This window comes from Haemaphysalis longicornis, unplaced genomic scaffold (genome assembly GCF_048455015.1).
Source record: "Haemaphysalis longicornis isolate Haplotype H1 unplaced genomic scaffold, Haemaphysalis longicornis Haplotype H1 scaffold_5, whole genome shotgun sequence".
In the NCBI taxonomy this organism is placed as follows: Eukaryota; Metazoa; Arthropoda; class Arachnida; order Ixodida; family Ixodidae; genus Haemaphysalis; species Haemaphysalis longicornis.
This window is the reverse complement of record NW_027526385.1, coordinates 109,958,063-109,973,837: the sequence shown is the minus strand read 5'-3', so window position 1 is coordinate 109,973,837 and position 15,775 is coordinate 109,958,063. Positions and strand designations below refer to the sequence as shown.

General features: G+C 46.9%; 1 protein-coding gene across 2 annotated transcripts in view; it reads left to right on the top strand.

Annotated features, from left to right (window-relative positions):
• The first annotated feature begins 1,085 nt into the window (after positions 1 to 1,085).
• Positions 1,086 to 15,775, top strand: part of LOC144138682 (protein 5NUC-like) — a 47,411-nt gene continuing 32,721 nt past the window's right edge. The window contains exons 1-3 of one of the 2 annotated variants that reach the window (XM_077671083.1): positions 1,086 to 1,420; positions 11,613 to 11,750; positions 13,995 to 14,220. In XM_077671083.1, the coding sequence (XP_077527209.1) occupies positions 1,193 to 1,420; positions 11,613 to 11,750; positions 13,995 to 14,220 (592 nt within the window). In that variant the 5' untranslated portion in view covers positions 1,086 to 1,192. The remainder of the gene's footprint in view (positions 1,421 to 11,612; positions 11,751 to 13,994; positions 14,221 to 15,775) is intronic. The other variant, XM_077671082.1, reaches the window with a different exon arrangement.

Here is a 15,775-nt window from a genome sequence, read left to right as displayed (position 1 = left end):
TCACTCATCGCAATCTCTGCATTTGATTTCTTATTTACAGCTATGCTAATGTTGAGGTGACAATAGAGTGGGTACCTATTTTTCGTCAAAGAAAGCAGAACTTCCTCATATACAAACAGTTCCCATTAGGATTTTGTCCCGGGAAATGACAACACAAACTCATCCAAAAACCTAGCCCCGGTTGAAGCTTCACGCTGATGCCAGGTGAGTTAATTTTAGTTAAGTTAAACAACCATCTAAGGATTGAGTCAAAGCAAAAGTATAAAAGAGACACGCACCCGCAAGTCATTCGTCATAACGTTAGCGACAATCGGTTAATGTCGGCAGCATGCCAGGGTATTATGCGCCATTCTTTCAGACACTGAGAAAGTCAGACGATCTTGGCTCTGACCTGAAAACTAGCGATTTCACTCCAGAAACTTCAAAGTGCAACTGATTTTCTTAGAAAACATTTTCGGCGCATAACAAGAAATACAGCTCGTAAGCATGTGTGAGTGATTGTTTTCCATGAATCTTTTCGCATACCTGGAGTTGGTTTTGTTTATTATTATTATTTGAGATAGGACACTTTATGTTGATTTGTGCTGTACAACGTGGCGCATCAACGTGGCGCAACGTGGCGCTGAGGCACATTATAAAACCCTGAAAAAATGTTTTTGTTTCTGCTTAGCTGATAAGCCCCCCTGCATACAGTGCTCTCGCACATCTATAGCTGCTGGGGAAAACGTTTCTCATGCGGCTTTTGCCATAAAAGGTACACCGAATTCACGAACTAAAGATTGGGCCAATACCGTTCTCCAAGTATTCCAGAAGGCAGCAAGGCAAATTAAGTTCGAACGTGGTTCCGGGAAGTCGCTACTGGTGCGACCACCTGTGCATACAAATCTTAAGAGGAGTCTGACCCGCTTACTACAGGCCTGACAGTGGCAAATATACTGCTCGAGGTCAGTGCGGCAAACCCAGAGCGGATATGGGAGGCGAATTTGAAAGTACAATTGCTGTCCAGCGGTGACATGACGAATCGTCTCTGGAAACGCAGCTTCCACGTGGGCCCTCAAGTTGGGTTTCTTGAGGCCTATTGTTCGAGAACATTGCCTCTCTGTCAAAACTGGAGAAAACTATAACTCAGCGAAGGAGTTGGCAGGAAAACAGGCCGGGTTTTGTGCATATTTTTTTCCAGTGTGCAGAAACTATGCATGGCCTGGTCTTCCTCCCTGCTATATGTTTCGTGGCGCATGTGGAATATGTCGGTGCTTATCCAAAAGACAACTATGGTGCTTCCTCCCTCCAACTTACCATTCTGCACACCAATGACATTCACTCGCGTATCCTCGAGAGCGACAAGCGAGGCAATCAGTGTCCTGACTTCTTGCGTGACCGATCCAAGTGTTTCGGGGGAGTCGCAAGAATAGCCCATAAGGTGAGTGCGAAATTTTTCTTCTGTGTTCCTGAAACGTAGCTTTACACACGAGTCTGGCGGTTGCCCTTAGCACATTGAATACTCAGTCATATTGTGCATTTCTTCTAGTTGTCCCCACTCTAGCAAGGAATCTGTACTGATAGGAAGCGGCGTGAAATTTACCTGTTGTATTGTAAATGTTACCTATCAATTATTTTAACGTTATTTTTCTCTGACGATGGATTGTTTCCTGGAAATAGAGGTTACGATAGCCTTCATGTACCTTTCAAGGGATCCATTTTATTTTTCTCTTTCAGCGTTTGCCTGCTCAAACATCACTCCATGGGAACTAGGTGCAAGCAATACAAAGATGCAAACAGAAAGAGTCATGTTCAAAACGTTGCCTGTTAAGAACTATGCGTGTGCAGCCACATTTCTCGCAGTTCATGTGCTCCTTGTCGGACGACACGAATTATACTCAAACAACCTCAATCAAGATTTTTTCGAATGTAAAAAGCGATCCCACATGTATCCACACCATGCACGGCCTCCTGAGAACTTGCTGTCACGCCCGAAAAGCACCTCCGAAAATCCCAAGTGCGCCATCGGACCTGGGAACTTTTAGTACAAAATCATCCGCGTGGTGCTTCCTTGGCGGAAAAGAGCTAGCCGGAAAATTGCGTTCCTGCGGCGCCTGCCACGTACTATCTTAATCTTTTTCCTCGTCTGTATCCACTCGGTATCTACTTTTTTCTCTCTCCTGCGTGCCTCCCTCACTCTACCTGCCATCCCATTCCCATGTCATATTCCCCCTCGATGTTGCAACTTCCTTCTTCCCCGCGTACATCTTCTTTCCTCCCCCCACACCTCTTCTTATCCTCCTCTTACACCGCCTGCGCATCCTCTCTCTGTCCAAACCATCCTCCTCTCCTCATCCTTATCCCACTGCTCCCGTTTCTCAAAACTTGTCTCTTCTGTTCTCTCTATCACTCTCACTCTCTGCATCCCCTCACCCCCTCTCCATCCAGCTACCGTCTTACCTAGACCTCATATGGGTGACATGGGCCTGCGGTGAGCAACGTGCAAAAAATGCGTAGGTCACGAGTGGGTCACTGGTAAATAAACTAGTGATTTGAGGGTCACGGCTTGAAGGTATATCACCCCACCACAGGTGACCCAATGTTTGTTAGTCATTGGTTACCACTCCTGGAGAACCATTTCTGTGCGGGTTTTTTTTATCTCCAGTGATCTCCATTAACTTGTCTGACTGATTCGGAAGACATGCAACGCATATTGCAGTGAGGCACAGACTCAAGGGGACTATACTAGCGGTTAAAATGACAAATATAAGATTTATTAAAAGGCGATCTTGTGCCTCTGTAGGAACGAGCGAACTAGCGCCGCTGCCACGCAGTTCTCTCTCTGACGCCACGTGCCCGTATTCTTCCTCGGAATGTGTCGTGCCAGATTGCGCGCTGTTCTCAACGAGGCATCATTTTATTGCTTTGTTATTCTTGTCCGGCCGCGTGCAGCACGACATGACGTGACAATATGCATGCATGCAGCGTCTATGTAATGTGTTTCCTGCTTAGTCCCGTCGTCTGCTTTGTTCCACCAAACAGCACTGATACTTTACTAAGCGGGTGCTTGGCATCACCCTCCATCATTGATAGCGCACTCGCACATCTTCAGCGGCACGCACCTGTCCTTACAACTGAACAGCCGATGTCTGCTCCTGATGCACGCTCCAATGTCCCCTTCAGTTCCCAGAATCCTCAACGTGTGAAACGAACTAACAAAATCGCGCTACTCAGCCCGAATTGCCTCAGAACAGGCAGTGCCGTGTGGATCCACAGATCCCGACCACAATCTTCCCGTAACTGCAAAAGGCCACCGAAGCACTCGCGCGCTCCGCTTTCCCATCGGCAATCATGGCATTGAACTCCCGGCACCTCAGTGAGGGTTGCTCACGTTCGGTTCACCATAGTCTTTGTGGAGGAAGGTAACTACATTTTGCTGGAAAAAAACATGACACGCGTACAAAACGTCGTCCGTGACGTCGAGGTAGTGGTCGTCCACCGCACTGTCACTTAATCGCCAGGTCTCGTTCTCCTGTCAACAACCACAAGTTTTGCACCTGCAACATCTCAGGCCCAGGCTTGTCCTTCCGCCTCCCGACTCTCCAGGGCGTATCGCCACATCACGCGCGCTCCAATTCCTCCCAGAGTCCCGCTTTGCTTATTCTAACAGCAGAGCTGTTTAGGCTTTTAGTTCCGCCGTATAAAGCGTTACCGGAAAAAATTACCAAAAATAACCGGTTGCATGCCAGCGTTTCAGCTTTCCTGCAGCCACCCGAAAACTGATGTTTCGGCTTCGCTGAAACAAGTGCCTGTGCGCGCGCTAGGTTGGTCTAGGTTTGCTTTGAGAAACCGCTTACGGGCTTATTGGTTTCCTTCGCTGGTGCAGCCCAAGCTACGTTTCTTGCTGTTCTCCGTACGCGCACTCTTACGGCTTGCTGAACACGCATGCGGCGTACCTTTTCTTTTCGTCTCCCTTTTGGCTAGACTCCCAGAACTGACCAGTCTCGAGCATGGCTCTGCGGTCCCCTCTTTTGATACTGCGCTCGGGTTCGGTGCCGGAACCCTGGATGTATGTATATCCTCTCGGGGCCATTTCGGCGGATAGATTTTTCTTGCGTCCTTTCGTTGGCTCCTTAGCCGCAGTTGCTCTCCAACTCTTCTTAGGCGCTTTACGTTTGCACCAACTCTACGTAAATGGCTATAGCTTTTCTTGACGTGCACGGGTGGCGTTTTAAGGGGTGTTTTTCAATTCCCTTTTCCATGATCCGGATTGAGTAGTTGGTATACTCGGCAAGTTCCTGCTTCTGTGTCTGCTGGCTAGAACTATCCGTTCCTTCCGCCTGTTTCGCCATCGTGACGTCTTTAACTACTTCGTATTTGGCACTGCGTTCCTGACGAGTGGTCGGGTGGGCATTAGGCAATTCATTTTCGCCCGATGGACTTGAACAGCTGCTCCGCCACCACATAATGAATGCGTCGAAGTCCAAATGCCGTCGTGTGTGCTATTAAATCTACAAGCCGAATATTAGATTGTCTCGTGAATCGTCCAACCTAGTGATGTTTCTGCAGCTGTGAGATCTCTTCCAGTACGCTTCCGAACCAATTAGTATGCTGATTTCATCCTCCTTCTTTGTATTCGGCTGGAAGGCATCGGCGAGGTCGTACTGCATTTCATTGACGATACTGACTGTCATGCTGTCGAGTTGCGGACTGGTCTTAGGAACCTCCAAATTCTTAACCGTGTTTGAATTTCCCCGAGCTTGTCCTCGTGGCGTCACCTCCATTCGCCGGCAGCTTAACGATAGCTTTTCTGTGCTGACCACAGTTCATTTGAAGGATTTAGACACATCCTATCAAGTGGTCGGCCAAGAACTCGTTGGCGAGATCAGCTACGAAAATTTGGGAGAAAAGCATGAACTCAGCGGACACTCGATAGGCGTGACTGGAAGTCTTTGGGAGAGGTTTTCGCCCTGCAGTGGGAACAAACAGGCTCATGATGATGATGCCCTGACGAATTAACGTCCGTTTGCAGCCGGTATCAAGAAGCCTCGCACTATGAGGCGTCGCCGTGCACCCTCTGCACAAGCTCGGCCTGTCTGCAGTAATACAGACGTTTCCCCGGAGTGTCCGCTCGAAGCCGTGAGCACAGTGGGAGGTGCACCTTCTCCTGCTTGTACCTGCGGCATCGATCTGGGCATGGTGTGGTCAGCTGGGTGGAGCCCGTCACACAGCACGGTGAGGTGACTCCAGTTGCAGGTACTGCACGTCAGATTGCGCGACGCTCTGCACTGACGAGCCTTATGGTTGCGTCTGCCGCACCAGATGCAGCATCGAGGATTGCGCAGGCGCGTCCTCTTCTTGGCCGCCGACAGGTTGACCCGACAGTCCACCACCTTACGACCGCGGCTGTCTCACAACGGACACGCCGGTGTAGCTGAGGACTCATACTCTGCAATCAGGGACAACACCGAGGGAAGGGTGTCGCCGATTGTCTTGGGGGATTGAGGTCGACGTTCTGGACGGATCGACGAGTTTGGGTTGATAGAGGCTGCCCTTGCCTTCCTCCCTCACTAATCTAAATTTGTATTCTCAAGAATTCCGGTAACTTCTTAACCTGGCATGTTTTTCCTTGGCTCATCGCGCATTCGGCCGCGGATTTACTTTCGCTCAATTCCTTCGCCCTCTGCCGGCAGATCAAGGTTATGTCATCGGGCAGGTATCGCAGCAGCACACAGTTAACAACCACGGCATATTTTTCTCGGGCAACTCCCATAGCTTTCAGGGCGCTGACGTGGAAATGTACCTTGCCGTAAAACTCGCGGAGCCTCTCGATATCAGTCGAGCTACATATCGGTTTAAATGCCAGAAGTTGGCGTATATGCTCGATAATGAACAATTCTGGACGGCCAAAGCGTTAAACAAGGGTGCTCACCGCAACGTCGTAGTTCGATTCCGCAAGCCGGACTCCCTCGATGCACCCGCCGCGGTGGCTCAGCGGCTAAGGCGTTGCGCTGCTGAGCACGAGGTCGCTGGTTCGATTCCCGGCCACGGCGGCCGCTTTTCTGATGGAGGCGAAAAGCAAAAACGTCCGTGTGTACGAGATTTCGGCGCACGTTAAAGATCCCCAGGTGGTCAAAATTAATCCGGAGCCCTCCACTACGGCGCGCCTCACCGCCTGCGTTGCGTCGGCGCGTTAAACCCTACAATCAATCAATCTCCCTCGATACTTTTCGTGGCATCGCCGACCAATTACATCAACAGATATGTGAAATTCTCTACTTTCGGAAGCACTAGGCTGTCATAAATGGTCACGCTGTAGTGATCCTAGAAAGCTTGCCACTCGCGTAGATTTCCCTAGAACGCTGGACTCTGATGTTTCGGATGGGTGACTATCCGATGCCGTGACGCAGGCGCGAGGCGTTCTGACGTACCCGTGGATCAGGGGCTGGAGCAATTGCTCCCCCGCTTTCACCGACTAAGGACGCATTCGGCTGGGCAGAAAGCAGAAAACGTGCCCGAAAGACGAAGTGCGAGACATTGCGGTGGTACTATGCCACTTCTTCGAGCTCTTGCTCACGCGCGTCATTGTCCGTTGCCCCAGCGATCTCCCTTTTGAGCGCAGTGATCTCAACGTCTTGCTGTACAATATAATCTAAGTGGGAGCTCAGGGTTGCCGCGTCAGGAGAAGGCTGCTGCAGCAGGTCATTCAGTTGGGTGAGAGCTCGCGTGATGCTCCTAATGACGCTACGGGTTTTCCAAAGGCGATCGATCGGCGAAAACATGTGGGTGATGCTCCGAAGAGCGATTTCCAACGTGGATGGGCACCAAATATATCGCGGAAGGTACCGCTGGTCAAGGACCCAGAGCCCTACCCTGAGGACTCATGCTCTGGCATTGATGTTGTCACCATCTTTTTTTTTCGTTTTGTTACTTTTTGTTTGACATTTTTTAAATAAAATTTGCAATAAATTTATTGTTTGAAATTATTACTGTTGGAATACCCTATTGTTCCTCTATCATTATGTGTCTTTCTTACACTTCAGCATCAGTCATTTTCTGTGGCAAGAAAAAGTATTTCCTGGAGCTCCTACAAACAGACGATTTTTCCGCGGTCCGTAAAGTGTTCAGGAGAAGCTACAACACCCTTTTTCAGTGTGAGTTTACACACGCATACCTACATGCACACAAGCATTCATACACATGTACATACATACATGCATGTATCCATACATGTATACCTACAGGCATGCATGCATGCATACATACATACATACATACATACATACATACATACATACATACATACATACATACATACATACATACATGCATACATGCATACATACATACATACATACATACATACATACATACATACATACATACATACATACATACATACATACATGCATACATGCATACATGCATATATACATACATACATACGTACATGCATACATGCATACATACATACATACATACATACATACATACATACATACATACATACATACATGCAGTGTCAGACAGACAGACAATGAACTTTATTGTGGTGTGCCTGCCAGGGAATACATTCAGGGTGCTTAAAATTTTTTGGTGAGCGAATCACCCCTTTGTTCGCGCTTAGACTTAGGTCGCATTTGGTGGTCTATTTTGTGCAACAAGAACGGCGACGGCATCCCCCTGCTTCTGTAGAAAATAAATAACAATTTTTGCCTGCGGGCAAATTGAACCAACCTGGAATGGTGGAACCACCAGGCGTCCGTAGAGCGAAATGTGACATACCGGGGCTGGGGTAGATCAAAAATAGTCTTTAGCTTAAGATGCAAACATTCCCATAAGAATTGATGCCAATCATAATAAAATAGTCCCACGGCTCGCTGTTATCAATAACAACGTACGTTCGATGTTTTATAATCTATCCGAACGTCATTCGTCAGTTGTGGCTGGGGACCTACTTTATAAAATACGACGCACAATTATTTGCTCATATTTGGTGGTTTGCTACCGTTTTACCTGTATTACGGTCCACCTGGGTGTGAGGGATTTTGACGCGCTCATATGAGAACAAAAATATAAAGAATCGCTTCACAAACACGGTTCGCGCCATTATTCCGCTTCATATCGTCTACTCAACTACACTTTCTTTTGGTGAATTCCATGTGTGACGTGTCGCACCCTAGGATCATTTTTCAATGACTCATGGCGATCATAAGTAGTTTATAATCTCACACTATGATATTGCTTGTCATCTCTCCTTGGCCTGATGTGCTCTCTTGTATTGTGCGGGATAAAACCTCACCGTTCAACAACATGCGTAAAAGGCATAATGGGTTTGGGTTTAGCGCATCAATTTTACAGCACACAGAATCCACCTTTCATTATTCAGATGTTGTTCCCAAATGCATCAATAAATGTATCACCATGCATCACTACCTTCACGCCTGATTTACTTCTCGCCTTTAGGATCAGCCCCAAGTCATACAAAGAAACTGAATTGATGCGGCTCCCAAATATTTCTTCAAGCGTGATGAAGAGCTGCCTGTCGGTTACTTTTGTTATTTTGGCTTTGATTTCTTTGTATTTACCTTGCGCGTGACCTTACTCAGCTCCTCATCTCTGGTTAGTATATAATTTCTTGCGGTTTTTTTTTTCGGAATTCACAAACCGCTACGATGTCTACAGGAACCATCCAGTGCCTCAGAAGTTCCTTATTCACCCGCACACGTGCCGTCCCTGGCACAGCCAGAGCCCTGCAAATATTTCCTGAGACAAAGAAAGCCCACCTAAATCACGCTTTTCAAGGTTGTGAGAATTTATATTTCCCGGCTGAATAGGTACTGGAGTGTTGGTGCTATAAATGATCACTTTATATGAACGCTTCATTGAACGAGTGACCAACGACGAGGCTTCCCATTCTGCATACCATGACACAATCATCATCAACATCAGCCTATCTCCGCCCACGGCAGGGAAAAGGCCTCTCCCCCCTGGATCTCTAATTATCCTCGTCCTGTGCTAACTGCGACCGATTTATCCCGGCAAACTTCTTGATGTCATCTCCCCATATAATCTTCTGTGGCCCCCTGCCACGATTGCCTTTTCTCGGGATCCACTCTGTTACCCTTAATGACCAACGGTTATATTGCCTTCGCACTAGATGGCCTGCTCACGTCCATTTTTTCTTCTTAATTTCTACTTACATGTCGTTAACACGCGTTTGCTCCCTGACCCACTCCGCTATCGTCTTGTCCCTTAGTGTTACACTTATCACCTTTCGTACGATTGCTCGCTGAGTCGTCCTGAATTTGAAGTTGAACCCTTTCAGTGAGCTTCCAAGTTTCTGCCCCGAAGGTGAGTGCTGGTAAGATGCAGCTGTCATGCATTTTGTTCTTCTGGGACAATGATAAGCTACCATGGTACTACTATACGTTACATCTTTCTGCAAGTGTCCAGAATCTAGTGCGCTATTTATAGGTGTGTATTCTAATTTCTACCAGTCATCGCCAAAGAACCTCGACGATGACGTATTCTAACAACTCATTTCGTTGACACGAACTGCCTGAACTGCAATAAAAGCAGGCCGAGAAGAGAACCTCGGGGAACTCCTCAAGTAAGGAAAATAGTTCAAGATTTACAAGTAATGGGGAAAACCAACACACCTTCTACTATGGGCAGTTTTCTAAGTTTACGCGTAGGTAGAAGTTCATCCTTAAAGGGGTCCGGAAATACCTTCCGCCGATGCATGGATGTACATGTAAACAAATAAAGCAATGTATCAGCAATCTCCTCCCGCAAGAATGTTTTTAAAGCGATGAGTATTAGCTGAGAAATCGTAAATCAAAAACCGCGCATTATCGTCGCGCCGCCTTTCCTCCCCCTTTAAACTTTATCTTCGCTGTTGATGGCGCGCGAGCCTTCCCTCCCATGATGCTGCGCTCCTCAGCGGCGACGTACATCCACTATTGCTGTCCTCAGACTGCCGTCTACTACGGGCAAGCTTTGTTGACACCACGAATCCTGCACTCCGCTCAAGGCTGGAAAAGCGAACGAAAAATCTGGCCGCATGTGTGCGGTGGCCTGGACTTGCCCTTTCGCGGTGTACGTTGCTGCAGTTGCTATCGGCGGCACGTGACTTTTTATCGGCGGCGAACTCGCAGCCGCACGGGGAGGATCGTGCGCTCGTTCTCTTTCATGCACCGCGCACTGTTTATCTAAAAAGCGCCGTATCAGATGTGGCCCCGCTGGTGCCGGGTCTTATTTTGTGGCGGTGGTAATTCCTGCCGGCGGCATGTGAAAAAGACATTTTAAACCGATACAGAACCCGTGCACAAAACGCTTCAATCATGTGACCAGTTCAGCTTGGGGCGACGCGTGGAGGAGAGGGGCAACGTTGGCAAAATATGCTCCGCCGCGGCTCTGAGTTTTCAAGCGCTGGAGCGAGCGCCATTTCTTTGACAATCTCAAACACCGGTTGCCTTGGCAACAAGGCACAAACCGCTCCAGAAGTCAGTTACGGCTGCGTGATCCCGGTTCAGCTCGGGGCCCCACCTCGCGACATGTGGGCACTGCAGGCGTACCACTCCATCCCATTGGGAAGTGCAAGATGCGTTTGGCATTACAGGAGGCGATGGTGTGTGTTGTGGACGCCTTTGTTTCGCGATGGAATGCGACGTTGTGCTTCTGCGGGTGGATAGTGCTTCCCATGGTCAGGATTATCTTTGTCGAGCGACGTACGACTCAACCTCGCATGGGGTATGTGCAGTGTGCGTGGCTAAAAGCCATCTCGGCTTAGGCACCAGAGTTAAGTGACTTGCTGTTCGTCCCCGCAAACCGCGCGCGAGGTGAGCGCTGAATTTACGACGGGCAGGAGGACGCAACCCATCGTCTGCCAATCGCAGTCCAGGCTTGCAACGCATGTTGGTACGTTGTGTTCGTTCGAAACGCATCTCTAGATTGTTTTGAAGTCGAATAAAATGTATGCGTCAAACCAGAGCATTCGGCTCAGGGTGTTCTCTGCGAATGCACGAACGAAGTGCCGCGGGGCTTCAACGCTTTCTTTATGGATCTTACTCAGGTAAGAGAATATCCATGTCATGATATGGCCGGGTTGCAGTCAATACAAACGGTTAAGCGTTTGTTTACACTTGTTTCGTTTGTCGTAAAATGTCCGAGCACTCCCGCACTCCACTGGCAGATCATCCGGCGAGCCGACGCTGAGCAGACGACTCATCTCTTTGCCGGAAGTGTGTGAAAAAGCCACCCAATAGCAGGATATCTATCTCATGACAAACATCTGGGAGTCGATGATGTAGACATGTGAAGATGGCGACGTCCAAAAACACGAAGGGAAGGGTGAGAAAACAGCGACAAACTTTGCAACAAAAGTGTGAGCTTTCCGCTGCGGGTAAAAGAGTAATACTTGGCACAGATGACGTTGACGACCCAATCTAACGATTGCGCTAGCTCATTTAGTGTGCTCAAAACGCCTTTCAGGGCCCCTTTAATGGACTGCAAGCCTCAGGCCGAAGTGCTGACGGAACAGCCTGCTAACACTGACGCCACATTGTTTTGGTATGTTCAAGCGAGCCTCAGCAATAATAGAACTTTGTCTTTTTTGCTTACCTTTTCAGGTGAAAGAAATCAAGAGTAAGCAAAAGAACACCCTGTTTTTGAATGCAGGTGATTTTTACCAAGGGACACTGTGGTATTCTATACTGAAGGACAAAATTGCATCATTTGCAATGTCTAGAATGTATTTCGATGCAATCGTAAGTACCGTTTCAATCTTTGTATTTAGCAAAAGTTCCCTGCGCAAGAGAGACGACGAGAGGGAAAGATGTTCAGAACACCGTTGCAGCTTCCAATTAACATAATTGTAATTGTATTGCCCTCCTATAAAATCGCCGAAACAAAAATAATTTGTCGTATAAAATTTTTCTTCCTCTTCAACCATACGGCACTTTTGGGCACGTCTCGAAAACTTCAATGATTGTGACAATTATATTGCTTTTCTGCGAGCAAGAAAGATGTCGTGTGAAAGCTTTATTCCCCGAACGTGAAATCACCTACCACTAGGAATTCTCGAGTTATCAAGTGCTTATATCCAGACAATATGCCACACTGTTCAGGAAAAGTGATGAACCCCCAGTCCCGGTAGTGAATGAATAAATGGCCCGATATGCCGTTTCGCACATTGTTCGAGCGCTCAAGAAGCCGTGAAATCTGGTTGAGTAGCGCCGCAAAGACCGGACAACAAAGAAGAGACCAACCACACAGGACTAGCGCTGGACTTTGCTCGATATGGCCCCAGCCCTGTGTGGTATCTTCTTTATTGTCCCGTCTTTGCCGCGCTACTCAACCAGGTTTCACAGTTCCAACCAATTTACCCCACATATATGCATTGATATGCGTTCTCAAGGAGCCGGTCATCCCGCATCACCCCGCACGTCCACGTATTTCTGGTCACAGGAATCCGGGGATACAGGAATACAGCAGAGGAATCACAGGAATACAGCACACAGAACGCAGTCTAAACCATTTTGGAAATCAAAATCAATGCTTAATAAATTTCATAAATACATAAATAAATTTTAACCACTAATAAAATCTAATTTTACGCAGTTAACATTAACAATGAAATACCATTTGAGGAAGTCGCACACATTTTTACGTGTGGATTGTAGTCTATTACATAAGTGTTTTTTTTTTTCTTGTTTGATCTGGCGGGAAAAGAAGCGCATATCCTGCAGTTTTAAAGAATGCCGTTCCCAAATAAAACTGGCAGAATAAAACTGACGCCAAATAAAACTAACGCCAAATACGGAATATTGTGAAATTGAAGCATACACTCTTGGTTCTCAACCGTTATCTAATACCCCATTGCAGGTATGCTCCCACAAATTATACGCACCATGTAATCCTGCCAAAGCTGTGATAGTTCCTTGAGCCTTCCAAGTTCTATTTCTACGGATGCAAAAAAGGGCTGGCATTTTGGTGCGCTTGGCGGTTGCTGGCCTATCTTGTCCTCTTACAATCACCACCACGCTTGGACGTACGAAGCTCTAAGGTTTTCTGAATGATTCAGCACAAAGAAGATCACGCAGCTGAATGGCATTGTTAGCGGAAGTAGTTGCGAGTTTGTAACAACTACTCTTAACTAACGATTTTTCTTGAATAGCGAACTTCACACTTTCGAATAGTTCGTGGGACATGAAAGCGAGAATCCAGCTTGTCGCCCTACTCATGCCCGTTACATTGGTAGTACGAAGTAAAACTGCGTGGTTTCATAAACCCACGAGGCGACCCTTTACTAATAACCATTTTCCATTCCTCGCCCTATATGTTAGCACAAGCACCTTCTTTCTCGTTAGTGAGCAAGCACGAACTGTTTCCTCTTACCGCACCACCCCCCGTCTCTTCCTTCCATGCTTGTAAGCGCATAGTCTGGGTCAGCATTAGTGAGTATACAAAAAAATTGTTTCGCCAATTTACCCGTTCTGGGAATTCAATCCAAGCCACCACTGCTGGCCAATGGGGAATCAAAACCATTCAGAAAGGACTTTTATTTCATTAATGCATAGAGCTCACACAAACTACACAAACAAACGTTACGTGGAAGCACATCAAGCAGGCAAAGGGGGATAAATGATGGTTACATCTAAGTTATGACGAACACAAACTTATAATTACATGAGAAGGCCTGTCAGGGGACTTCCCTGTACAAAAACCAGGCTTGCAGAAAACTACGACTGCTTTTTTAGGTAATTTACGCTTCTACTGGTTGATTAGTAACCGCGTCAGGCTATAGATACCAACTAAACATGTATTTAGGTGGGCACTTTTTTTTCCTGATTGAAGCGTATGACTGCAAAATCTTCTATGTTGTGTTTTAATGAGGCATAAATTTTATTCTGTGGTAAAAATTGTTATTTTTGTCTCACTAAACATGCATCGCGTGAATGACCGCGGTTTTAAATGCTGGTTTTGTCCATACAAGCCGACCGTAATTGCAGTGCCTCGGAAATCACGAATTTGACGATGGACCCGCGGGACTGGTGCCTTTCCTGCGTGCCATGTACAAAGCAGGTGTCCCTGTGCTGGGAACCAATCTAGATACCTCCGGCGAACCGCTTTTTAGGGGCATCAACCTCCCGAAGTCTCTAGTGCTAAAAATACAGGGACACAGAGTAGCCCTGTTGGGAGTTGACACAACCGAAACAATGACCATTGCCAAGCCCGGTAAGTGTATTGCTGAACATTATTACACAAACTTTTATGCTCAGTGAGCTCTACGGACAGGTGTTTTTTTTTTTATGACGCACAAGTTTACGCAGCAGTAATTGCACAACCTTCCATTATAAGGGTGCTCTTTGGCTTAAATAATCGGCTCCTCGCACGGCCGTATGGATGGCAGAAGCGTTGTGTACTTTGCAACAATCACAGGCTGGATGTAGTAAATGGGAGCCTCCTTCGTTTTTTGTGGGGCAGCCATATAATAATGCCACTGTATTACGAATCGGTTTAACGAACAGACACTGAAGCGAAACGCGTATTGCTACTTTCAATTTATACTGGTGCGATAATTCGGCAACGTTGAAAGGTCATTTTACCTGCTTTCACTAAAACTTCAAAGCGTGCCATGAAGTTCTGAAACAAAAAAGATTATGTGCCTGTTTACAAGGAAAAAGGTTTGAAACTGATATAGTTGCCGTGTTAGGACTAGACAACTTTGACTGTTGAAGAAAATAAATACTTCGCATTCTGTAGGATTTCTCATCCACTATTAAGCAGCTGATAATAGGTATATAAAGGGATTCCTCATTGCTGCACTTTATATAAATAAGGGTTTGGCACCACTGTTTTAACATAAGTGCCTAAACTGCAGATCAGTTTGAGGCACCATGCTTTTGCTCGTGCTAAAGCTTGTTTTTACATATAAATCAAAGAAAAGATCAACAAGCCTCTTTCTAGTGCCCTGTAATACTTAGAAAACAATATTTATTATGAATTATTTCCTTCGAAACTACTATTCAAGTCCGCAACGCAGCCGCTCACTCGAAGCTCTCGAGCCTTGTTCCAGGTGTTTTCGTTCTATACTAAACAGAAGCGGCGTGCTGAAACGAGTGTGGGCATAGATTTCGGTGCCCGTTACAAAGACCTAAGTACTGTTTACTACATGACACCCCCCCCCCCCCCCCCCTATGGCGCACATTGTAATCGAGGCGTCAGACCTATGTGTGTCACCCAAACCAAACGATTATACACGAGCCACCATCATTGCTTATATGTGCCGTTAGTAAAACCAACCACGCCATCTCCACTAACGCCAAACCTGTAGAGAGGCGAACAATGCAGTGTATAAGTGTATTCAAAGTTCTTAAGTCTCTCTCTTGCCACATGAGGCGCGCTGGTATACCCGACATCCCATTTACAAAGACGGAGGAGGAGTGAAATTCAAAACGGAGAACTGCAAATTTTAAAGTTAAAGCGAGTAAGGAGCGGAATAGAAGGAAGCAGGCAAGCGCGATCGAAAAACGAGAGCTACGGCGTGTTCTTTTAGTACTCGTTTTTACCCATGCAGCTTAAACGTTCCAACGCGAGGCGTTGGAAAATGAGCATCTTGGTGTTTTAGTACCGTGATTACACGCTGTTGCGACGACATGAGACGACGACGACATGAGATGCAAACAGCCCGAGCCCCTAAGGTGATTCACCGATAGAATACCGAACGACCCTTCAGACGGGATTCGCTTTCTGAACTCGAACATACGAAAGCATTCGAACTTCAAATAAG